The following is a 26,437-nucleotide window of genomic DNA, read 5'->3' as shown; positions in this document are numbered from 1 at the left end:
ACAGCCTCTTCTGACCTCCGCGGGCACTGCACAACAAGGGTGCACTTACCTACATGCAGGCAATACATGCATACACATAAAAAAATAAAAAAGAAATAAATATTAGAGAGAAAAAAAAAAGAGGAGTTTCAAGCCAGGCATGGGGGAGGCAGGCGGATGTCTGTGAGTTTGAGGCCAGCCTGGTCTACAAAGTGAGTTCCAGGCCAGCTGGGGCTACAGGGAGACCCTGTCTCAAAAGACATAAATAAAATATAAATAAATTTATTTTAAAAAAGGAGTTTTGGGAACTGGAGAGATGGCTCAGTGGTTAAGAGCATTGACTGCCCTTGCAGAGGACCCGGGTTCAATTCCCAGCACCCACATGGTGGCTACAAACTGTCCTTAACTCCAGTTCCAGGGGAATCTGAAGCCCTCTTCTGACCTCCGAGGCATTGCACGACATGGGTGCACTCACATACATGTAGGAAATACACTCATACACATTAAAAAAAAAACAAAAAATACATATATATGTAAAAGGAGATTCTCTTGGATTAGCATTTTTTTGCTTTTACTTTTACGTGTCACTGATTCCTTCTAACTATCCTGTAAGGTAGGTAGAACACAAGAGTATTTTTCCTGTTTCACATGGGAAAATGTGCCACAGGTCTAGAAGGCAGTGGCCTAAGACACAGTCAAGGGTTCCTTAAGTAGTAGTTTAGATTATCTATCAAAATTCAGTAGTGTTGATCACACTTAGAAATAACTATAGAGAAAGAACTGCAAGCAAAATTCGATGTTCCTTCCTACAGGAAGGAACATCAGGCCTAAACCAGATAAGGAGGCCTGCTCAGAGTCCTAGCTATAAGTCTAGCTCTACAGCCTCAGGGCATACTGCACTTGCCTTGCTCATTTCCTTGGGAGCATCTGGTAATACTCCAGAACCATACTTCGCATTTAGCTGGGCCAAAATGGCAGCCTGAACAGCTGGGTCTCTGGACTAGAAGAGAAAACAAATTATTTTTAAGACTGCTCAACATTCAGAGTTCCAATACCAGATTCTTTCCCATTTACTCCCACTAACCCCACAAGTACCACAGCATATCCATTAGCAGTTCGGGGGAATTTTCCTCAAGGCAGCTGAAAAGGGCAATTAAAAGCTTCAAAATAGCTAGCCAGGCCCATGCTCACCAACACTCAGCACAGGCTGAACATCCCTAGTATAAAAACCCAAATCCACAATGCTCTTAATATCCAAAATGTTTTGTGCAATATTATAGGCCACACGTGGAAAATTCTCTGACCTTGTGTGCAATCAAAACAAGGGCATGAAAAGTATGATTAAAAAGTTACCTTCAGTGATGTGTATACATATGCATATATAAAAGAAGTTTCATCTGTAGATTTGGGTTCCATCCCCAAGATAGCTCAATATATATTTGCAAATATTCCAAAATCTAAAAAACCCTAAACTCTGGAACAAGCATTTTGGATTAAGAATACTCAACCTGTGCTGAAGTCTGCTACACTGAAAACCCACCCTGGTACAGAGTGGGGTGAGTCCCAGGTCTTCACCAATCCATGCCAGGTTTTCACTACTCATATGCCTGACAGCAGATAAAAAAGGAAGTATCCAGACCCAGGAGCTTAGGCAAGCAAATCCCAGCAAGAAAAACATTATTTTTAACTTCTTTATTAATTTCCTAATGGAATTCATTTTATGTCCTAGAATCTAGGTCCCAACTAAAAACGTCCTCTTTAAGCACTCACATTAGAAACGATGGTAGGTTTGCACTGCCGCCTGGTAAACGGATCCATCTGTTGGTTTTTCATGTTGTGACTTTCAGCCTAAAACAGAAAGCATGCATCAGATCTCCTCCCCTCCTCTCATTTGTCCTAAGCTTACATATAAATAACATCTTTGCAAGGAACTAGGAAAAAAGTTAAAAGCTGTCTATCCTTTTCCAGTGGTAAAGCAGTTGCCTAGCACACATGGGACCCTGGGTTCAATGCCCAGCACTGCAAAACAAGAACAAAAACAAAGAAAAACCCCACCAGAAGGGAGACAGGAGCAGCAACCGAAATGTGGTAAGCCAGAGACTGATAACAATGAATGTAAGGGTAAAACAGGACCTAAGGATGCTGCTTTTCACCAGAAATTTAAAAATGATGGTGTGTATATGCAGCAAGGGGGCATGCATGTTATGTGTACATGTTACTTCAATGATTTAAAACTTAAGCTTGGGTAACATATAGGTTTACTTTATTCATTTACTTATTTGTTAGTGTGTGAGGGACACACCTGCCATAGTGTGTGTAGAGGTCAGAGGACAATTTGGTAGAGTCAGTTCTCTCCTTCCACCTCTAAGTGGGTTCCAGGGATCAAATTCAGGGTGCCAGGCTTGCATAGCAAGCATTTTTTTTTTTTTTTTTTTTTTTTTTTTTTTTTTTTTTATTTTGTGTGAGCTGTTTTTCTCTCCCCCCCCCCAGGGTGTTGCGCAGGTAAAATTCCGGGGTGGCGGGTGTTTATAAAACAATTTTTTTTTTTTTTTTTTTTTTTTTTTTTTTTTTTTTTTTACCTGCCAAGTCATCTTGCTGGTCCTAATTTTATTTTCTGAAACAGGGTCTTATGTAGCCCAGACTGGCCTTGAACTTGATATGCAGCTGAGGCTGGCCTTAAACTCCTGATCCTCCTGCTTCCACCTCCCAAGTGCTGGAAATACAGGTATGTGACACCATGCTGGGCCTCATATCACTGTACTTGAATTTTTTCAATGATCCACATAAAGTTATAACTCACCACCAGAGCCTTCTCGGACTCCACAATGTTCCACTCCCGATTCCTCTGGTTAATGTAACTACAAGATGAGTAAGAGAGATAAGTCAGTAGACTGTGTGAGGAGGGGGGCAGCCATGGAACCCTGGCCAGAGATCTATGGAGTCTGTGTGGCACAGGGTGTGTACAAGGCTATAGGCTGGTCAAGGACAGGGGCCTAACCCAAAGAGGCTTGCTAACAGACCTGATAGCAGATATATTCTTAGTCCGCTGGCGGTCCAAGGCTTCTGCCCGCTCCTCCAGCTCGTTTAACTGGTCTTGAATTTGTTTGGCCTTGTCCTGATCTCCCAGGTCTTCAGCCATGGCCTACATACAGAGAAACATTTGAGCTCTTGGTGCTCTTATTTCTATGTAGCACAGACAAAGTATCATGATGAACCAATGACAGGAAATGTGAAGAAATATTGAAAAAGTACTTTACAAAGACAAGGTATACCTTTCCCATTAACTATCTGGTTCTGGGCCCGGTGGCAATGATATGCAACATTAACTTTAAAATCTGGGCCCACGGGACTAAACTACCATAACTAGGCTCATTCCACCCTGACAGATGAAATGGAAAACCACCTGCCACAGTGGAGCGCACAGTATTTTATTATACATGAAACAAAAGTGATTGGAAGCGAAGGAAAATGGGACAGGATCAATTGCACTTACAGAAAGGAAAGGTGCCTAGTAATCAGGAATACCCGTGCTGCTTATGATAAAGCCCAATCCTGCCACCACTGACCTGGCAGAGGATGAACAGGCAAGTTTGATTTCCCTGTCTCTTTAGAGGACAGGCAAAGAGGCTTGGACAGAAGTCTTTACCTTTTCTTTTAGCAGCTGAGTCTTCTTCATAGCATAGTTGGGTGGAGCTTTTCTGAACCTTTCTTTCTCTTTTACAATCTGTACCAGAGAGGAGATATCAGCAGTGAGGTATTCCTAAAATACTTTTGTAGTCAGGCTAAGCAAGCCCCTTTTGGAGGCAAGCAGCTAGTTAAAAGGGGGCTGCTCTTCCTATAACAGTGTCATGCCCTAGAGAGCAAGCAAGTCCAAGGAGTATTATACTGCTTCCAGGGTCACATAGATTCTTCTGCTTCCAGGTCACATAGCATGCACCAATAAACACAAGGGTCTGGTATTGTAAGGCTAGACACTGTCCAAGAGAACAGAATCAAAGAATTTTATTGAAATGTTTGGGAGAAAGAAAGCTATAGAAGGACCAAGCCTAGGAGAATATACACCCTGAAGCCCTGGTCATACATGTGACTCTGTAGTCTCGTGTAGATGAGAATCTGTAGAAAAATGCTTGAGGAAGTATGAAGAATGAGACAGCAGTATTAGGATTCCTTTATCTTCATGTGTTGCAACAAGTGTCAAGACAGAAATTAAAGCAAAGCTTGTTTCTCTCAAAACAGTGGTTCTTAAAGAACCACCAGGCTCTGGGATACAATTTCTTACCTCTTCAATGTCCTGGTCATTGAATTTGTAATTGAGAGCTTCTTTAATAGATAATTCCTTTTTATTGATTTCATCTAGAGTGGGTAACTGCATGCCAGCAGAAAACATCTGGACCAAAATGTGATAAAAAGTTTGTCAATAAGGAATTGGGAAAGAGCCTCTCACTGCTCACAAACACCTGTTAGGCAGTCCCTAGCCACTTACCGCTTCTTTCCACTTCATGAATTCACTTTCAGTGAATTCTTGGTTTGAGACAAACTCTAGGCGGAACACTCGTTGGTCATTGCCATGCCTACATAAAAGAGAGACAGCATCTCCAAGAATGTGCATGTTGACGCTAGGACCAGCTACGCAATCCTACTGACTGTGCGCTGTCTGTGGTTCTCGATCCTGGCTACCCTGTGAAATCATCTAGGAAAACATAAAAATTGAAATGCTAAAAGACCAACCTAGGTCCACATGAGTCTGAACTTCTGGAAGTAAGAACCAGGCACAAAACAAACCTCCTAGGTTGTTTCAATGGGCATCCAGGACTGAGCTTACAAACTAACAATGGAAACCAGAGGGGCTTGGTGAGTGCTTCAAAAGTCAATTTAGAATAAAACCCTCCAGAGTCATCAGCATCAGGAATATGCAGCGCTACGTAGTTATTGGGATGCTAAGCAGACTATTTTCTAGACCTGACCAGAGTCTTGGCGAAGTTAGGGGACTCAGAGATGTCTTTGGGCACAAGCCCAACTGGCTCTTTTTAAAAAAAAATCTTTTATTAAATTTATTTATTATGTATGTGTGTACACATGTGCACATGTGTGAGCTTATGCTCCCAGAGGTCAGAAGATAGCTTGTTGGTTGGAGTTAGTTCTCTCCTTCTGCTATGTGGGTCTAGGCTTGGTGCCAAGTGTTTTTACCCTCTGAGCCATCTCACCAGCCCCGCAACTGGCTCTTTTTAAAACAAACCAGGAGGGATGAGGGGGTCAGGATTTGGGAGGGGAATGAAGAGACTGTGGTGACCAAATCAGCCTAGGAGACAGCTATGTCTATTACCCGCTATTTGCTATGTAATCTTGGCAAACCACTTCTATACCTTCCTATATGGAGTCTTAGTTCTCAGGCTTCAGAAGGGAAGAGGCAGGGATTGTGTAGTTATCTCCTTTATCCTACTGTCTAGGACAGTGCCAGGCATGTAGTAGACATTCAGTAAATATGTGCTGAGTGAATGACACTTCCATTTTACTGAAAAGTAAACTAAATTCAGAAAGGTGATGTTACTTGTCAAAGATGAAGTTAATTAAGTGAGAGCTGGGATCAGAAAGAAGCAAGCCTCTGACTCACAAGAAAATGCCTGTTGGCTCTAGCAGGAGGGTCTCAAGAACATGATATCTTCCTTTTGTATGTCCTGCCACATCACAGCCCTGCTTCCCTTGTGAGAAAGAGAATAACTGATTCTCTACACAGGCAAAGAGAGCATACAAGCTTCCCTCTGTGTGCCTTGTGGGGAATCACATAGTGCTCAATGTTACAAACAGCACACTGGAGGCAACCACAATCCAACTGGCAGAGCCCACCTGAAAAGGGAGCTAAAGCTGCCACAGAAGTACCTCTTAAAGCTGGGTGTGGTGGCATATACCTGTAATCCCAGCCCTTAGAAGGCTGAGGCAGGATTATGAGTTTGTGGCTAACCTAGATTACATAACAAGATCTTGTCTCAAAAAAGACATGGGGAGGGGAGGTAAACGGGAGGACTCATCTCAGTATGTAACCCTGGATGGCCTGGAGCTCACTATGTATACCAGGCTGGCCTCAAACTTGCAGTGATCCTCCTGCCTCTGCCTCTAAGATTACAGGAATGTATTATCATGCCCAGCTAAGGATATGCCTCTTACCGTAGCTGTAGCCCTTTGTTTGTTCTGGTGCCACCCAGCTGGTAAACTTTGGCAGTTTCCACAACACCTGTGATCTCAGCCACCTAAGTGAAAGAACAGACACCAGTCAAAAGCAGATTCCTCTTGAGCTTTCCACATAAAACTTCTTTTGACTTTACCTGAATACAGAAGACTTATGCAAGAGAAGCCCACAGGCATCTGTCTCATGCTTAAAACTCATATGGCTAAGGACACTAAGCCTTATGCTCAGGGCAAACAAGGTCCAGGAGATAAAGCAGTCAGTCTGGGGGACCCATTAGAAGCTTTCCTCTAACTAATTCTACTTCATTGGGAGATGTACTCCAGACCTCCAAGTTCAGTTTTTTATTTTTTAAAATATTTTATTTATTACTTTTATGTGTTTGCGTGTATTGCCTGCACGCAGGTAAGAGTACCTGTGCCGTGCAAATGCCCGCGGAGGACAGGAGAAGCTGTCGGATCCCCTGGAACTGGAGTTACTGACAGTTGTTAGCTGCCATGTGGGTGCTGGGATTCAAACCCGGGTCTTCTGCAAGAACAGCCAGTGTTCTTAACCACTGAGCCATCTCTCCAGCCCCCCAACTTCAGTTCTTTCAGACTAAACATGAAAGGTAAGTACTCTATCACTGAGCTACATCCCCAGCACCCCAATCTTATTTTCTGCTAAACACTTATTAACTTATCTTGTGTTTCTGTGCATATGTGGACACTCATGTGCCATAGCATGTAAATACAGACAGAAGACATTTTGTTATCAGTTTTCTTCTTTTATGCTAGTTCTGAGGATCAAACTCCGGTTTATCAGGCTTGGTACCAAGTGCCTTTACCTACTGAATCATCTTATTTACCCCCCTTTTAAAAATTACATTTATATGTCAGGCATGGTGGCGCACGTCAATTCTCTCCTTCTACCATGTGAGCTCTGGGGATCGAACTCAGGTGGTCTGGCCTAATGGCAATCTCCCTTATTCACTGAGCCATACCACTAACACCCTGCTCTCCTCCCCTTTAAATGCAAGGATTTCACTGTGTTGGCCAGGCTGGTCTTCAACTTCTAGACACAAGTGATCCTCCTAGCTCAATTTCCCAAGCACCTGGGACTTCAGGCTTCTAGCACACTATACCTGGCTCTTATTATTTAAAACAAAAATTTTTTTAATTATTTTTATTTTATGTGAACGAGTGTACTGCCTGCATGTATGTGAGTGCACCCATGTCATGCAATGCCCACAGAGATCAGAAGAGGATGCTGGATCCCCTAGAACTGGAGCTAAGGATGGTTCTTGGCCACCATGTGGGTACTAGTAATAGAACTCAGGTCCTCAGCAAGAGCAGCCAGTGCTCTTAACCACTGAGTCATCGCTCCAGCCCCCTTATAATTTTTTTAAAGAAAAGTTTGGGCTAGGGAGATGGTTCAATAGGACAAAGAGCTAGCCATAAAAGTGTGAAGACCTGAAGTTCGAGCTCTAGAACCCACATAAAAGCCAGATATGATAGTGCACATATGTGATTCCAGAACTAGCATGGCAAGCAGAATGACCCAGACGCTCACAGACCAGGTACCCTCCTAAAGTACACAGAGCAGTAGGAATAAAAGACGCTACCTCAAGGAAAGAACTGACTTTCCAAAGTTGTCCTCTAAACCCCCACACATGCACCATGGCACTCACAACAGTAATAAATAAAAACAGTAATTAAGCAGGGCTGGTGAGATGGCTCAGCAGGCGAAGTAGTAGCTGACTGATAATGTAAGCCTGTTAACTTAAGACTGATCCCAAAACCCACATAAACATGGAAGGAGAGAACTGCCTGTACAAAGTTGTCCTCTGGCTTCTACACATGCTGTGGCATGTGTCTATACATACACTTCTTACACACATACACACAGTAATAAATGAAAGTTTTAAAGTTTTAAAAAGTTGAAAAATGATTTGTGTGTGTAAGCATATATCTAGGGGTATACTTTCCTGTGTGTCTGTGTACATGTGGAGGTCAGAGATTAACATCAGGTGTCTTCTTCTGTTGCTCTCCACCTTTTTTTTTCTTTTTTTTTTCCTTTTTTTGAGACAGGGTCTCCCTGTAGCCCCAACTGGCCTGGAACCCACTATGTAGGTCGAGCTGGCCTTGAACTCACAGAGATCCACCTGCCTCGGTCTCCCAAGTGCTGGAATTAAAGGTATGTGCCACCAAGCCTGGCATCCACCTTATTTTTTGAGATAGGATCTCTTGCTGAACTTAAAACTTGCTAGTTCAGCTAGACTGACAGGCCAGTGAGCACCCCAGCACAGAGGTCACATGTGCATACTGCCTTGTCCAGCTTTTACATGGGTGCTGAACTCAGGAACCCATGCTTATACAGAAGCACTTTACCCACTGAGCCATCTCCAGCCCAAGATCCTAGCTCTTGATGTCAATTTCTTTTTTGCTGTTATTTTATCGAGATGCAATTTTGAATGCAGTTCAGGCTGACCGTGAGCTCATTAGGTAGCCCAAGCTGGCCTCAAATCACAATTCTTCTGCTTTAGCCTCTGGAAGTTGGTACTACTGGCATGTACTGCCATGTCTGGCTTACAGACCAATTTCTATAAATCAAATGAGAAGACCACAGAAGTCAGTTTTGTGTCTGCTAGTTCTCACATAAGCAGAGATAAATACATTAAAACCAGACAAGGGGCTGGAGAGACGGCTCAGTGGTTTAGGGGACTGGGGTTCAATTCCCAGCATCCACAAGATAACTAACGACTAACTGTTAAGTCTAGTTCCAGGGATCCGATGCCCTCTTCTGACCTCAGTGGCACTGCATGACACAGGTGTACTTACAGATAATACATTCATACACATAAAATAAAAATAATAAAACAAATAAAAGAAGAAAAGAAAAATCAAACAGCTATGTTCTAGCATCCAAACCATCGAAGCAGTGCTGGAACAGACATACTAATCAGGATATACATGGGTCACTTTTTTTCTCTTAACTTCCCTAGGTCTAGAGGTGACTTAGTATATAACATGAAAAATTTTTATACATGCAAAAATTTCATTCATTTCTCAAACGAACAAATCTCTGTCATATAACTGAACAAATACATCATAAATGTCTTCCCTTCATACTGTAAAGGGATTGATATGATTCTAAATTCAAACCCTCCAGTTCCTGGAGCTCTAAGTACTCTTTCTCAGTAGGTTATGAATGACCCCTGGTCACTACAGATTTTCTTTAGATTTTCTTTCAGTAATGCATGAACCTCTCAGATGGAGTCTAATTTCTCTTCTGTTAGACTGGCTCATAAATGTGCCCCAAAGACACATGTGTTAAAGTCCAAGTCTTCAGTTTGATACTACTGAGACTTAGTACAAACTACTGGGAGGCTTTTCTTGTTTTGAGACAAGGTTTCACTATGTAACCCTGGCTGTCTTGGAACTCAATATGTAGATGAGGCTGTCCTTAAACCTCCCAGAGATCAGCCTGTCCCCCAAGTTTTGGGATTAAAAGTCTGTGCCACCACTCATGGCTATTGGGAGGTGGGCACTAGTTGGCCTGGAACTTACTATCCTTGTGGCAGTTCTCCTGCTTCTGCCTCTCTAGAGCTGGGATGACACCACACCTGTTTTTGGTTTATTTTTCAGATAGGATCATGCTTTGTAGCTCAGGCTGTCTTCAAACTCACAGCAATCCTCCTGCCAGCCTCCCAAGCACTAGAATTACAGGCATGGGCTACTAAGCTCAGCTAACTTTTTCTTCTTGTAAGGAAAGCTAACTAATAGTCAAGTGGTGGCAGAGGAGTAACAGATTTATTCAGTAGTTCCCACTCCCAGTAGAGAATCATTATATTTGAAATATGGAGAATTGTCCAAGGAAAGTAATACCAACCCGGTAAACTGGTTTGCTATTGTGGTTTCCGATGCCAATCCGCACAAAACATCCTGTGACAGTTTTAGCAAAAAAGGGCATGTGACACCAGCGTTCAAGCTTATGCCGTGATAATCGAACCCGATTCAATTCTTCAGGTAAGGAGACTGGTTGTGATTTTGGAGGAATCTCTTCTTTCCTATGAGAAACAAAAGAGCAGTAGGAAGCATTCACCATAAAAACAGAGGGCAGATCAATAATACCAAATTCTCAAAACTTACCCAAGGAGCATGTGATTACCTTAGTAGGAGAAATAAAAGAACCAGATAAGAATTGTAGGAGAATCGTGTCCCTAACTAGCAGTATAAACTGTCTTGACTAAGGTTCCATCTCAGATGAGAAAACTTGTGGCCATAACTTCTGAGGTAACATGAAGTCAGTTCCTACCTGTCAGGCACAGGGAAAATGTCCAGAGGATGCAGACAGAAGTCAGAGGCACAAGATAAGAACATGCTGTACAATTCTGTTTAGTAGCTCAGGATTTGGAATCAAGTCAAAGATCATGGGCCAAACAGGGCAGTACTGGAAACTACAGTAAGCTTCTCTGCAAAAAACCCACCTATCCTTCCTATGAAATCAAAATGGAGACAACTTACTCCTCTTCTTCATCAGATGATGAAGTTCGGGATGAACGGTCTGACTTTTCACTGGATTTGTCATCCTCTTCCTCCTCCTCATCATCAGAGTAAACCTCACTGGTTTTCAATGGCTGTTTTTTGGCAAGGAGCTCAGCTAGAAAGAAAGTGGAAACATTTACCTATGTACCCTCAACAAACAAGAAATGGAGAAGAGAACTAGAACGCAGAAGAGAATTCAAGTAGACAGTCTATCCTCTGTGATAACCTGGGCCAGCCTGTGGTAAACCACAGCTGAAACCATTCAGGCACCAAGTATCAGGCTTCATAGACCAAAAAATGGTTGGAATGTTGCTAAGAACTGGGCAGAAATGGTTACCAATCACACTAACAATTGTCTTTTTCCTTCTCCCTAAATATTCAGGATTGAACCCAGGGCCTCATACATGCTAAACAAGTGCCTTACACTGAGCTACATCCCCTGCCTTTGTTCTCTTTTTATAAAAATATTTTATTTGTATTTATGATGTATATGAAGTGTTTTGTGTGCATGTATGTTAAGTACACGATGTGTGTTCAATGCCCACAGAGGTCAGAAGGTGTTGGGTCCCCTGGAACTAGAGTTATGGACAGCTGTTAGGTGCCACGAAGGTGGCAGGAAATAAACCCACTGCTCTGCCAAGAGCAGCTCAGCCATCTCTCTAGCCCTAGACCTTGTCTCTTAAACTTTTAAAATCCTATTTACTTATTTATTTTCTGTTTGTGTATATGTGTGCATGGACATATCACAACACAGCATGCATATAGAGATCAGAGGACAACTTGCAGAAGTTGGCTCTACCCTCCCACCAGGTGGGTTCTGAGGACTGAACTCAGGTTGTCAGGTTTGGCAGCAAATGCCTTCTTTTATTGTCCTCGAATGCTTGATGATGGAAGGGAAAGAATGGGAAAAACTCAACTGGCCATGATGGCACAAGCCTTTAATCCCAGCACTTGGGAGGCAGAGGCAGGCAGATCTCTGTGAGATCGAGGCCAGCCTGGTCTACATAGCAAGTTCCAGGTCAGCTGAGCTTACAGGGAGACCCTGTCCCCCCGCAAAAAAGGAATGGGAAAAACTCCTAATTATCTTCAGTTTAGATGATTTTGGTTTTTGAGACAGTCTTAGTATGTAATTCAGGTTAGCCTTGAACTTCATTTTGAATTTACAATACTATTTATGTTTTTTATTTATTTTTTTGGTCTTTTTGAGACAGGTTCTCCCTGTAGCTGCAGCTCTCCTAGAACTCACTATGTAGACCAGGCTGGCCTTGAACTCACAGAGATCCAATTGTATTTGCCTCCCGAGTGCTGGGATTAAAGGCGTGTGTCACCACGCCTGGCTATTTTTGTTTTTTAATTAAAAATTTTTTTGTTGGGTGCTGGGACTTGCTCTTAACCTCTGAGCCATCTCCCCAGCCCAAATTTGCAATACTACTTGTAATGGCAGACAACTGAAAGCAACCTAAGTGTCCACAATTGGGAGTGTGGCTCAATCACCCATGTTGCAACCACCTAGTATACTATCATGCAGCTGTGAAAAAAGGAAGGGCCAAAAAACAAAAAGGAAGAAGGTTCAATAGTACCTTCTGAGTAATGAGTGATTTCAAAACATTGTTTATCAGTGTACTATGTGCATGCAATGCCTGCAGAGGCCAGAAGTGGGCATCAGGTCCCCTGGAACTGGAGTTAAGGTTGTTAGTTGCCATGTGGGTGCTGGGAACCAAATCCAGGTCCTCTGCAAGAGCAGCTTAGCTAGTACTCTTAACTGTTGAGCCATCTCTCTAGCCCGATTTTTAAGAAAACTGAAAACTTAAAAAAGAAAAAACAAAGAGTTATGGGCTGGAAAAATAGCTCAGTAATTAAGAGCATTAGCTGCTCTTGCAGAGGACCTGGGTTCGGTTACCAGCATCACATGGTAGTTAAAACCTTTAATTTTGCTTAATTATTTACTTATTGTGCATGTGTATGCCTGAGAATACGTACGTGTGCCACGGGTGTGCAGGAGCTGTCTGGGGTTAGAAGGCACGGGGTCCCCTAGAACTAGCATTATGGACTGTTGTTAGCCACCATGTGTTGGGAATGATCCCCCAGGTCCTCTGCAAGAGCAGCCTGTGCTCTTAAACGGTGAGTCATCAGTCCCTAGAAGGTGATTTTTGGGTTTTTTTTTTGTCTTTTTGAGACAGGGTCTCCCTGTAGCCCTGGCTGTCCTCGAATTCACAAAGATCCACCTGCCTCTGCCTCCCAAGGGCTAGGATTAAAGGCGTGCACCACCACGCCCGGCATACAGGTGATTTTTATTTTTTTATCTTTTTTGAGACAGGGTCTCCTTGTAGCCCTAGCTGTCCTAGAACTCACTATGTAGACCAGGCTGGACTCAAGCTCACAAAGATACGCCTGCCTCTGCCTCCCGAGTGCTGGGATTAAAGGTGTGCACCACCACACCCGTCCCCGAAAGGTGATTTTTAAAGGGCCAAATGGTAAGCACTACAGGCTTATAGCTCAATGCATTGTCTCAACTACTCAGCTCAGCTGCTGCAGCATGACAGCACTCTCGAACATGCAAACACACATGTGCTGCTTTATTCTAATCAAGTTTTTTCTTTCAGTGCTGGGAACTAAACACAGGGCCTTGCGAATCCTAAGTTATATTTTTAGCCTCCAGTGAAATTTAATTTACAGGCTAGGGGTGGTGGCGTGCACCTTTAATCTCAGCGCTTGGGAGGCAGAGGCAGGGGAATCTCTGTGAGTTCCAGGCCAGCTGGGATTACAGGGAAACTCTATCTCAAAACAAAAAACAAAAAAAGAACCCTCCTCCCCAAAGAAATTTAATTTATAAATGTTACTAAGTCTTCCAGCAGCTCTATACAAAAATGAAGTAGTGCTTGGTACAGTGTTGCTTGCCTGTAACTTCAGCTACTTAGAAAGCTAAAGGAGGCGGACTGTGAATTCAAAGACAGTGCCAGTAACTTAGCAAAAAGGGGTGAAAAAAAGCTGGGCATGGTGGCCCATGCCTTTAATCCCAACACTGGGGAGGCAGAAACAGGTGGATCTCTGTAACATCGAGGCCAGCCTGGCCTACATAGTGAGTCTAGGCTAGCTGGGGCTATAGGAAAACCCTGTCTTTATTATTATTTTTTAATATTTTATTTATTATTTTTATTTTATGTGTGCATGAAAGTATTGCCTTCATGTAGGTAAGTGCACCCGTGTTGTGCAATGCCTGTGGAGGAAAGAAGAGGCCATCGGATCCCCTGGAACTGGAGTTACTGACAGTTGTTAGCTGCCATGTGGGTGGCTGGGATTCAAACCCAGGTCTTCCGCAAGAACAGCCAATGATCTTAACCGCTGAGCCATCTCTCCAGCCCCCAGAAACCCTGTCTTTAAAAAAAAAAAAAAAAAAGGTAGAGGTGCTGGTGCAATGGCTCAAAGGGTAAAGGAATTTGCTTCCAAGACTGACAACTTGAGTTGGATCCCTAGAACACACATGGTGGAAGGAGAAGAACAACTCTCAAAAGTTGTCTTCTGAGCCAGGCATGGTGACGCACTCCTTTAATCCCAGCAGTTGGGAGGCAGAGGCAGGTGGATCTCTGTGAGTTCAAGGCAAGCTTGGTCTACATAGTGAGTTCCAGGACAGCTGGGGCTACAGGGAGACCCTGTCTCAAAAACAACAACAACAAAAAAAAATTGTCTTCTGAATTTCGTATGTGTACTGTGACATATACTCATGTGTGTTTCAGTAAACACATACACCTACAAACAACAACAACAACAATAATAATAATAGCTGGGTTGGGCATACAGCTTAATGGTAGAGTGCTTGCTAACATGTAGGAGAGTTCCTTCTCTAGTACTTTAAAAACAAAGCAAAACAAAAAGCAAAAACCAAACCCAAAAGCAGGAATAACCACCAGAATACATAGCTAAATGAGAAAATTAAAAACAGGAAAAGTGTGCATAGCATGCTACCAATGATGGAAGACAGCAAGTCAATCTGTCCTCATGTTTTAAAAAAAGAGAGAGAAGGGCAGAGCATGGTGGTGCATGCCTTTAATCCCAGCACTTGGGTGGTAGAGGCAGGCGGATCTCTGTGAGTTCAAGGCCAGCCTGGTATTGAACTAGAGATCACAGAGAGTTCCAGGCCAGCTAGGGCTACAGGGAAACCCTGTCTAAAAAAGACCAAAAAGGAAAAAGAAAGCGCACGCAAGAGAGAATATGAAATGGGTTCTCATGTATCTAGGACTGGTCTTAAACCTGCTATGTAGCAGATCTTGAACTTGTGATGCTTCTGCCTCGATCCCCCCTCCCCCCGACTCCAAACACTGGGATTAGAGGCATGTGCAACCATGTCTGGTCTATGCAGTGCTAGGGATCAAACCCAGGGCTTTTTGCATGCTAGGTAAATGCTCTACCAACTGACTGACATCCACACGCCTATATATATGTGTATATATATATATATACACAAATATATATGAAATGTTTAAGTGACTGCCCGTTATGGGAAGAGGCAAGGCATCAAATAGAAGGATAGAGAAGCTAAACTTCTCTGAATATACCTTGTATGATATTATGAAATACATCTTCATCCCCTTTCCTGGCACACAACTCCTAAAATCCATGGAATCTTCAAAGTGATACTGTCTTTTTGTATGCTAATGAGTTGACTGGTGGCTGGAAGCCCAAAGGTAGCTTCAGGACAGGGGCTGATCCCTAGAAAGACCAAGGCAGCATTAGAAGCCTGAGACTCAGATTCTCTAGGGAGGAGAGAGCAGCTAAAAGTTAAGCAAATTACCAATGGCCAATGATGTGATCAATCATGCCTGTGTAATGAAGCCTCCAAAAACCCCAAGAGAACAGGACATGTAAAGCTTCTGCATGGTTGAACCTGTGGAGGAGCCTGGAGAGTGGCTTGTCTAGAAAGGTATAGAAATTCCCTTACCAAATGTTTTATGAATGCTTTTAGCTATATCCCTTGTAATAAACAGGCTTTAAAATAAACCGATGACCTGAACCAGGCATGGTGATGCATGCCTATAAGCCTAGCACTCAGGAGGCGGAGACAGGAATATCAGAAATTCATGTTCAACTATGGCTACATAGAGAGTTTCAGGCCAGCCTGGGCTACATAAGACTCTGTCTCATAACAAAAACAAAAAAATAAACATAAGTATTCTCCTGAGTCCTGTGCAGTTCTGTAGTAAACTGACTGAATTCAGAGAGAAGCATGACTAAGCCCATCACTGGTCACATGCACAGGTAAAAGAACCTAGACATTCATGGGACAGCTGAACCTTTTGGGTGGACAGTGTCAGCTCAGAAGTGAATTACAGGAAACTTACTTGGGGTCTGGTGTCAAATCAGTGGAAGAAATTCCTACGCTTACTGAAGGGTCACAGAAATCTTGTGTTGACTGTTGTAAAAAACTGAGTTTGTGTTTGTTTTTTCCTCTCTCTCTACCAACTTTTTTCAGTGGATTTGATTTTAGAACCATGGACTTCATTTTTATTTTTTATGTACTTAATTTTGTTTTTATGTGTATGAATACATTGCCTACATGTATGTATGTGTATTGCATATTGCATAAGCCAGAAGAGGGCACTGGATCTCTCAGAACTGGAGTTACAGAAAGTTGTGATACACCATGTGGGTGCTGGGAACTGAAACTAGGTGCTCTTTGAAAGGGCAGCAATGCTCTCAACCACTAAACCATCTCTCTAGCCACAGATTTTATTTTTTATTACTTTTAAAACAAATAAGGTAATTTCTGAACATCAAAAGCAAAATAAAGCAAAGTATTCATTTGATGACATACATAATCACATAGAAAGGAATGTAATGACTGACTTAAAAACCAGTCAGAGCTGGGTATGGTAGCACACCAATTTAATCCCAGCACTCAAGAAGCAGAAGCAGGTGGATCCCCATGAGATACACATTACCGGGCCATTTGGGGCTACATGGAAACCCTGCTTTAAAAAAACAACAGCCAGGTTGGGATTAAAGGCTTGGTGGCACAAGCCTTTAATCCCAGCACTTGGTAGGTAGAGGCAGAGGCAGCGGATCTTTGTGAGTTTGAGGCCTGCCCGGTCTACATAGTGAGTTCCAGGACAGCTGGGGCTACAAGGAGACCCTGTCTCAAAAAGACAAAAAAAAAAAAAAACAAACAAACAAAAAAACCAGAGGAAGGTTGTGGTTTAGCTGGTAAAGTAAATGCTCGCTAAACAGCACAAAGACCCGAGTTGAGTTCAGAGTCCTAGCCCCCTCATAAAAAAATGGATGAGGTGGCACATGCCTGCATTCCAGTGTTGGGGAGGCAGAGATAGGTAGATCTCTAGATCAGTCTAGGTTCAGTGAGAGACCTTGTCTCAAACAACAAAGTGGAGGGCTAGAGAGATGACTCAGTGGTTAACAGCATTTGATGCTTCTGCAGAAGACCTTGGTTTGTTCACAGCACAAACATGGCAGCTTACAACTGTTTGTAACTCCAGTTGTTGGTGGAGGTGGAGAAATCCCACGTCTTTTGGCTTCCATGGGTACCAGGCATGCATATGGTACACTTACATACATACATACAAAATATTCATACAAATTAACAAATTTTTTTGTTCTTTTTATTTGAGATAGGGTCTTCCTGTAGCCCCAATTGTCCTGGAACTCACTATGTAGACCAGGCTGGTTTTGAACTCACAGAGATCTGCCTGCCTCTGCCTCCTGAGTGCTAGGATTAAAGCTGTATGTCACCACACCTGACTTTCTTGTTATATTGAGACAAGGTATTATATAGCCCAAGCTGGCCTCAAACTTGCTATATAGCCAAGAATGACCTTGAACGCCTGATCTTCCTATCTCTACCTCCCAAATGCTAGGATTATAGGCATGTACTACCATGATTAGCTGATCAACTGATTGGTTTTTTTTTTTGGTCTTATTGTGAGAAGAGTCTCCCTGAAGCCCCAGCAGGCCTGAACTCACTATGGAGACCAGGCTGGCCTCCATCTCACAGAAATCTGCCTGACTGCTTCCTGAGTGAAGATTAAAGGCTTGAGCCACCACATCTGGCGATCAACCCATTTATTAAAAATGATATATTTATTTGTGGGAAGTGTTTCTTGACTTATATGTGTTTAGTACAAGTGAAAGCCAGAAGAGGGCAACAGAGCCAAGATATGGGTGCTGGGTATCAAACCAGGGTCCTCTAGAAGAGCACTCGTAAACACTGAGCTGAGCTGCCTTTTTCGGGTCTTTTTGAGGCAGGGTCTCCCTGTAGCCCCAGCTGACTAACTGATTTTTGAAAAAGAGCTGCCAAGGGGCATGGTGAGCTGGCTCAGCAGTAAGAGCACTTGCTGCTCTTGCAGATGATCCTGGTTTAGTTCCCAGTACCCACATGGCAGCTAACAACCAGTTAACAACTCCAGTTCCAGATCTGACACCCTCTTCTAGCCTCTGTGGGCACTGTACAACATAGGTGTATTTAAATACATGCAGGCAAAATACTTAATACAGATAAAATTATTTTTTTTAAAAAAAAGGTGCCAAGATAATCAATGGGCAGATATGTTTTCAATGAAGGGTGTTGGGAAGCCTGGCATTGCACGGTATGGGTGAACCTACCTATATGCAAGCAATATACTCATACACATAGAATAAAAATAATAAATTTTTTCTTTTGGCATTTTTGAGACAGGGTCTCCCCGTACCCCCAGCTGACCTGGAACCCGCTATGTAGACGAGGCAGGCCTTGATCTCACAGAGATCTGCCTGCCTCTGCCTCCTGAGTCCTGGCATTAAAGGTATGTGCCACCACACCCGGCATAAAATGTTTTTTAAAAAATTAACTGAAGATAAATGTAAGAACTAAACTATAAAACTCTAGATATTAATATTCAGACTATTAAAAGAAAAAAAGCAACCTGACTACAAAGAAGCAAAGGAGTTGGAAATATTGTTTCTCCTAAGAAAACATACAAATGGCCAACAAATCCTCAACATCACTAGTCATTAAGTAAGTGCAAAACAAAAATACATCAACCACGTAAGGCACTTGTCTCCAACCCTGATAACCTGAGTTTGATCCCTGGGGTCCACATGGTGAGGAGAAAACTGACTCCCCCAAGTTGTCTTCTCATCTCTACACAGGTGTTCCCCCACTAAAAATAAGTTGTTTTTTTTTCGTTTTTTTTTTTTTTTCTGTCTTCTTTGTTTTTTGCCTTTTTGAGACAGGGTCTCCCTGTAGTCCCAGCTGTCCTGGAACTTGCTATGTAGACCAGACTGGCCTTGAACTCACAGAGATATGCCTGTCTCTACTTCCCAAGTGCTGGGATTAAAGGTGTGTGCCACCATGCCCAGCTCCAAAATGTTTTTAAAAAAGGACTTTAGGGGCTGGAGAGATGGCTCCGCTGTTAAGAACACTGGTTGTTCTTGCAGAAGACCTGGGTTTGAATCCCAGCACACACATGGCAGCTAACTGTCCAGAACTCCAGTCCCAGGGGATTTGACAGCTTCTTCTGACCTCCACAGGCACTGCACAACATGGGTGTGCTTACCTACATGCAGGCAATACATGCATACACATAAAATAAAAATTAAAAAAAAAAAAGGACTTTAATTCAAAAACAAGACAAAAAAAAAAAAAAAAAAAAGGATTTAAAAAAAAAAAAAAAAAAAAAAAAAAAAAAAAAGTAGAATAAAAAAGGCCTGGGGAAACCAGGCAGCAAAGCACTTGCCTAGTATGTGCAAGGCTCTAGGTTCAAATAGCAGGTACCATATCAAAAGATAACAAACCAAAAAAAAAACACCACCCCAAGCCCCAATCCTTATACACAAGTACCCATTGTAGCATTATTCATAACATCCAAGAAGTGGAAACAACCTAACTGTCCACCAAGTAGTAAATGGAACCAGGCCTGGAAGCTCATGCTTGTAATCCCAGCATTCAGGAGGCTGAGGCAGTAGGAGTACTAACAGTTGAAGACCAGGCTGGGTTACATACAGAATGAGACCTTGTCTCAAAGAGAATACTGATACATACTCCAGCATGGATGTGGATGAACTGTAAAAACATCAAACATCATGTCAAGGGAAAGAAGCCAGGCACAAAAGACTAGACATGGGGGCTGGAGAGATGGCTCAGCGGTTAAGAGCTCTTGCAGAGGACCCAGGCTCGATTCCCAGCACCCACATGAAGGCTATGAACAGTCCTTAACTCCAGTTCTGGGGGAATCTGATGTCCTCTTCTGACCTTCAAGTCACTGCACGACACGGTGCACTAACATACGTACCAGCAATATACTTATATACATACAATAAATAAAAATAATTTAAAAACATAAAAATATATTAAAAGACTGCACATGTATGATTTCATTTATATGAGATGTTCAGAATAGGCAAATCTATGGGAACAGCAGAAAGGTGGTTGCCTCAAGCTGAGGAATTAAGGGTTTGTGGGTTTCTTTTATGGGTAATTAAATATATAAAAATCACTAAGTTTTACTGTGCTGTCCTATGAATGCTGAAGAATACTGTGAATACACACTAAAAGCTATTTGCACTGTAAACTTTACACGAGTATTTACATGAGTATTTCAATAAAGTTGTTATAAAAGCCAAATGATGTAGCTTAGTTGGTAGAGTGCTTGCCTAGCATGCACAAAGCCCTGGGTACAAACCCCCAGTACCACATTAACTACATGTCTGTAGTCCCACCACCCAGGAAATGAAAACAGTTCCAAGACTGGCAGGGCATGGTGGCACATGCCTTTAATCTCAACACTTGGGAGGCAGAATCAGATCTCTGAGTTCCAGGCCAGCTGGGGTTACAGGGAGACCTGTCTCAAAACGAAAAGAAAAATAACAAAGAAAATTGGGGGGTGTTATGAGTATGAGGGTCATGATAATTATTTTTTTTTTTAAAGATGGAGACCAGGTGTGGTGGTGCATACCTGTAGTCCCAGCACTTGGAAGGCAGAGGCAGATGGATCTCTGTAAATTGAAGAGATCCCGAACAAGAGATTCTGGTCTACATATGACTTCCAGGTCAGCTGGGGCTATAGGGAGACCCTACCACCAAAAAAAAAAAAAAAAAAAAAAAAAAAAAGCAGAGGACCCTAGTTCAAGTCCCAGCACCAACATGGTACCTAGCTGTCTGTAACTCCAGTTCCAGGCGATCCAATGCCCTCTTCTGACCTCCATGGACACTGCATGACATGGGTGCACTTACATACATGCAGGCAATACATTCCCACACATAAAAAATCATAAATACTTGGCTGGGCGTGGTAGCGCACGCCTTTAATCCCAGCACTCAGGAGGCAGAGGCAGGCGGATCTCTGTAAGTTCAAGGCCAGCCTGGTCTACATAGTGAGTTCCAGGATAGCTGGGGCTACAGGGAGATCCTATCTCAAAAATACCAAAAATAAATAAAATTTTTTAAAAAGTGATAAAGAAAACAAAAGTGAACAATGAATAAAATTTTAAAAAAAGATGGGGTCTTGCTATGTTACCTAGAATGGTTTCAAACTCCCAGGAGCAAGTTATAATCCTGCCTCAGTTTTCCAAATAGTTGGAATGACAGGCATGTTGCTATCACATCTAACTCCATTATAAATGTTAGCCTCTGAAAAAAGAATTCTAGGGACTGGAGAAGTGGCTCAACTATTAAGGGCACTGACTGCTGCAGTATCACCCCTACCCCAACACACACACACACACACACACACACACACACACACACAGAGCTTTGGCTGCCAGCAGACCCAGGTTCAGTTCCCAGCACCGATATGGTAGTTAATTGTCTGGAACTCCAATTCCAGGGTATCCAATGCCCTCTTCTGACTCCTACAGGCATGCATGTGGCACACTTACATACATGCAGGCAAAACACTCATGTGTATAAAAACTACTTAATAAAAAAAGGGGGAAAAAAAGTCTTCTCTGTACACTAAAAAGGCTAACTCGGTAGAAGGAAGAATGCTCTTCTGCTTAGACTAGTCTCATCAAATGGGGTCCTTAGAGAAATGGCTAATTCCAAATCTAAAAAGTAGCCGGGTGTGGTGGCGCACGCCTTCAATCCCAGCACTCGGGAGGCAGAGGCAGGCAGATCTCTGAGTTCAAGGCCAGCCTAGTCTACATAGTGGGTTCCAGGACACCTGGGACTACAGGGAAACCCTGTCTCAAAAAAAAAAAAAAAAAGAAAGCTATAAAGACTGGACGAGGAGGTGCATGCTAAGAATATGGCTCAGGACTGCAGAGATGGCTGCTCTGTGGTTAAGAACACTGGTTGTTCTTGCAGAAGACCCGGGTTCAAATCCTAGCACCCACATGGCAGCTAACAACTGTCCATAACCCCAGTCCCAGGGGATCCAACAGCCTCTTCTGACCTCTGCGGGCATGGCATGACATGGGTGCACTTACCTACATGCAGGCAATACACGCGCACACATAAAAATAAAGAATATGGCTCAGTATCAGAATGCACGGTTAGCATATCTCAAGTCCTGGGTTTCATTCCCAGCAACAGATAGCCCAAAGACTATGTAAGACTATGTGCCTGAGCTGTGGTCAGTGATGGAGCACCTGTTTGCCTAACAAGTATAAAGCCCTAGTCCAATCCTGATTGGGGGTAGGGTGGGAGGGGAGAAAGGAAAGAGAAAGGGAAAGGATGGAAAGAGAAGAGAGAGGAGAGGAGACTATTGGGGTCTTGTGTAAAAGGGAATATAAATGGTTGACAAATTGATTATGAAGAATAATAGCTGCAACAGATTGAAATAAAATATGGATAAGTTCACAGGGATATTAAAAATAGACACATTCAGGGGCTGGAGAGATGGCTCAGTGGTTAAGAGCATGCACTTACTGCTCTTGCAGAGGACTTGGGTTCGGTTCCTAGCATTGACATGGCAGATAATAATAGTCTGTAATTCCAGTTCTGAGTAATCTATCACTCTCTTCTGGCCTCTACAGGCATTGCACAACATGGGTCCACTTACATGCAGGCAAAACATTCAGACACATAAAATAAGAATATAAAAAATAAAAACCAAAACAAAACACTAAATTATCACTGGCCATCTTTGGCCTGGGCTATAGGAGGCTGTCTGAAAAACAAATACAAAAACAAAACAAAAAGCCCAACTAATCAAAGGAAAGGAGGATCAGCTCCATGATAACACCATACAAATTCTAGATCTGGGCATTAAGAGGCACTGTGTGTATTTGCTTTTCCCTTTGACAGTTCTGCTGTCGTGGTAAGAATGTACCCTGGTCCAAGGAGGAAGAAAGACAGGCAGAACAGAATTAGCTTTCTTGTGGGACAATCTCACTACCAGGCAATCCCCCAGCTGAGCTGCAAGGACATGAACAGGAATAGGGAGGTACTTTGTCACTTTACATTACTGTGCTAAAAAAAAAAAATCTAAGGGATAGAACTGATTACATCACAAAACGAGACACAACCAGATATCATGTATTTTCTCTGTTAGGAAATATATACTACCACCTTAAAACAAAACAAAACAAAAAAATTCAGTCCCTCCCCAAATACAATAAAAAATAAAACCTAAGTTTGACCAGTTTTTCTGGCTACCAATTAATACCAATTTATAGGAAATTCAAGGGACTAGAGGAACCCATCCAATACTACCCATGGGAAGATGTCAGCACTCGTAAAAAACTCTAATACAAGCTGGTTTCTTCAGCAAATAAGCTGTAAAGAGGGCTACAGAGATGGCTCAGTTGGTAGGAGTGCTTGCCCAGAAGCATAGGGACCTGACACCTAGTATAAAATCTGAGCATGGCTGGCTGTGTGCTCCTAGAAGCCCAGAGTCAGAGGGTGGAGACAGGTAGATTTAGAGATTCCACTTGGCAGTCAGTTGGGTAAAGTGGCACTCTTTGGGTTCAAGAAGAAACCCTGTCTCAAGGGAATGGGGGCAGAGTGTGATGAAGCCAGAAGCCTGAAGTCCTGTGGTCTACACACACACACACACACACACACACACACACACACGCACGCACGCACGCACGCACGCACACACATGCACATGCACGCACAGCTCCAAAGAGGAAACAGAAGAAAATGTACAGAGTAAGTGACTTACAGACTATACCAACAAATCACAATGTGTACATAAGTCATTTAAAATGCTAATTTAAGCCGGGCATGGTGGCACACACCTTTAATCCCAGCACTTGGGAGGCAGAGGCAGGAGGAATTCTGTGCTACTACTTTGGTTTTAAAGATTTATTTTTGTGCATTTGTCCATATTGCCTGTGAGTATATGCACATGTGTCTATGTAGGGGTGGGGTATGTGTATGCCCATGTACATGTAGAGGTCAGAATAGGGTGTTGGATTTCTAGGAGCTAGAGATATAGGCAATCCAGCTTATTATGTGGGTCTAGAACCCCGACTCCAATCCTCATGATGGTATAGCAAGCACTCTTAACTACTCAGCCATCTCTCCAGTCCTGCTACTATTTTTGGAGGGGGAGAGGGATTCTGGTATAGAAGTTAGGTTTAGGGCTGGGAGGCAGGCAGATCTCGGTGAGTTCAAGGCCAGCCTGGTTTACATAGTGTTCCAGATCAGCTGGGGCTACAGAGAGATATTGTCCCCAAAAGACTAAAAAATAAACAACAACAACAAAAAATCCTAGGACTCTGGGAGGCAGAGGGGCCAGCCTAGTCTACATAGTGAGTTCCAGGCCAGCGAGGGTTGCAGGGAGATCCTGTCTCAAAGACCAAAGAAAAAAGAAGTTAGGTTTAAAATTAGAGTCATGAGACTGGGTGTAGTGGTACACGCCACCCAGTACTCAGAAAGTGGAAGCAGAAGAATCAAGAGTTCAAAGTCATCCTCAGCTACATGGTGAGTATAACCCCAGCCTGGGCTACAAGAGGCCCTGGCTCAAGACAAAACAGACAGAACAAATAAAAAAAAAACTCCAGGGGTTAGAGATGACTCATCTGTTAAGAGGACTGACTGCTCTTACAGGACACAGGTTAGGTTCCAAGCACCTATATGGCAGCCAACAACCATGCATAAATCCAGTTCGAGGGGATCCAATGCCCACTTCTGGCCTCTGTGAGCACTGCATGCACCTGGTATACCTGCATGTATGCAAAGCATTCATACACATAAACTAAAAAAAATAAATAAATCAAAACAAACAAAAAACCCACATGAGTCCTGGAGTTGGGAATATAGCTTTAGTGGAAAGGGCATGCCTAATATACACAGGGCCCTGGGTTCCATCCCCAGCATCCACAAATAAATAACACAAGGATTTTAATCTATGAGACATGTTGAAATACTTATGGATAAAAAAAATATGGTGATACTGGGATTCATTTCAAGATAATCTGATGATAAAAGGGAACATATTTAACAAGAAAGACCCTGAGCTGACAGTAGAGACTGGGCAGTGGGATCATAGATGCTATTTACTATACTATTTTTAGTATATGTTTGGAATTTCCATAGAATAGAGCTAAAAAGAAGAAAAATAGTAAGTATTCATCTCCCCACTAACCTGTTCTGTTCTTCCGTTTTTCTCTTTCTGCTTTCAGCTCCTCCATGGCTTGAGATTTCTTATCTAGTTTCTCATCCCGTTTGGAACGTCGTTCTTTATTGTGGGATGTTACCTGGGAAGACATGAAGGGTGGTCTATTTACTAACTCTTGGTAAGATTCTCTATACCAGGGCTGGAGAAATGGATCAGTTCCAGAGTACCTGGGTTTAGTTCCCAGCACCCACATGGTGGCTCACAAATGTCCATAATTCCAATTCCAGGGGATATGACGCCCTCTTCTGGTCTCCTTGGGCACTGAACACCCCAGGTATACTTACTTACCTATATGAAGGCAAAACACTCACATACCTAAAATAAATTCATTTTTTAAAAATTTAAGGGCTGGGCGGGGTGGTGCATGCCTTTAATTCCAGCACTTGGGAGACAGAGGCAGGTGGATTTCTGTGAGTTCAAGGCCATCCTGGTCTACTTAGTGAGTTCCAGGCCAGCTGGGGTTATAGGGAGATTCTGTCTCAAAAAGACAAAGAACAAAACAAAACAAATTCTCTATACCCAACAAGGAATACTTTCAGTCCATGTAAATCACTGACTGTACAAACTTAAAAGCTTTATAACAACATTACCATTGAAATCTACCCGTTGACTTTATAGACATACACAGGCACCAAGGATTTAAGTGCAACCGATTAGGACTAGTTATAATCAGATACATACAGATTAGAGATGCATGCGCCAACATCTCAGTGTTAGTAGCAAAAACAATGAGTCTTTCTGCAAGGAACAATATATTCTAAAATGAAATGGAGATCTTTTTTAAAGGTTAAAAAACGCATTCAATTTTATGTCTTACAGAGCTTATACTGAGTTCAACACTGTATAACTGTATTAACTCAACTGTGAACCTAGAAACTTGCACCCACTTGTGAAAGAGATGTACTCTTGCTCTGGAGTGTGTTACTGAATATGTTAAATCTGTAGTGAAATGCTTCTTCTAATCATGTAGTTATTAAAAATTTAAAAAATAATGATAAAAAATTCATTATCTAAAAATTAAGTTATATTTGAGGAAAAAGCATTAAAAAAAAAAAAAAAAAGCTTTATAACAACAGAGCATCCTCTTGTGGACAAAGAGGACATAGCAGTCAAAATAGTTCTTACTTTACCTGCCCTAAAGTTAAAGAATTATCTGAAGTTTAACACCCTAGATGATGATTTAATATCCATTGATATGC

General features: G+C 42.5%; 1 protein-coding gene across 1 annotated transcript in view; it reads right to left on the bottom strand.

Moving 5' to 3' along the window:
- Positions 1–26,437, bottom strand: part of Rtf1 (RTF1 homolog, Paf1/RNA polymerase II complex component) — a 58,458-nt gene that overhangs the window by 2,957 nt on the left and 29,064 nt on the right. Inside the window, exons 6-16 of the mRNA XM_008846796.3 lie at positions 25,206–25,317; positions 10,666–10,801; positions 10,031–10,208; positions 6,142–6,224; positions 4,463–4,550; positions 4,259–4,366; positions 3,626–3,703; positions 3,000–3,121; positions 2,780–2,837; positions 1,750–1,827; positions 884–979 (exon numbers count right to left, since the gene is read on the bottom strand). Of these exons, the coding sequence (XP_008845018.1) occupies positions 884–979; positions 1,750–1,827; positions 2,780–2,837; positions 3,000–3,121; positions 3,626–3,703; positions 4,259–4,366; positions 4,463–4,550; positions 6,142–6,224; positions 10,031–10,208; positions 10,666–10,801; positions 25,206–25,317 (1,137 nt within the window). The remainder of the gene's footprint in view (positions 1–883; positions 980–1,749; positions 1,828–2,779; positions 2,838–2,999; positions 3,122–3,625; positions 3,704–4,258; positions 4,367–4,462; positions 4,551–6,141; positions 6,225–10,030; positions 10,209–10,665; positions 10,802–25,205; positions 25,318–26,437) is intronic.

Source organism: Nannospalax galili, unplaced genomic scaffold (assembly GCF_000622305.1).
Source record: "Nannospalax galili isolate Female #2095 unplaced genomic scaffold, S.galili_v1.0 scaffold342, whole genome shotgun sequence".
In the NCBI taxonomy this organism is placed as follows: domain Eukaryota; kingdom Metazoa; phylum Chordata; class Mammalia; order Rodentia; family Spalacidae; genus Nannospalax; species Nannospalax galili.
This window is presented reverse-complemented; position numbering and strand designations above follow the sequence as displayed.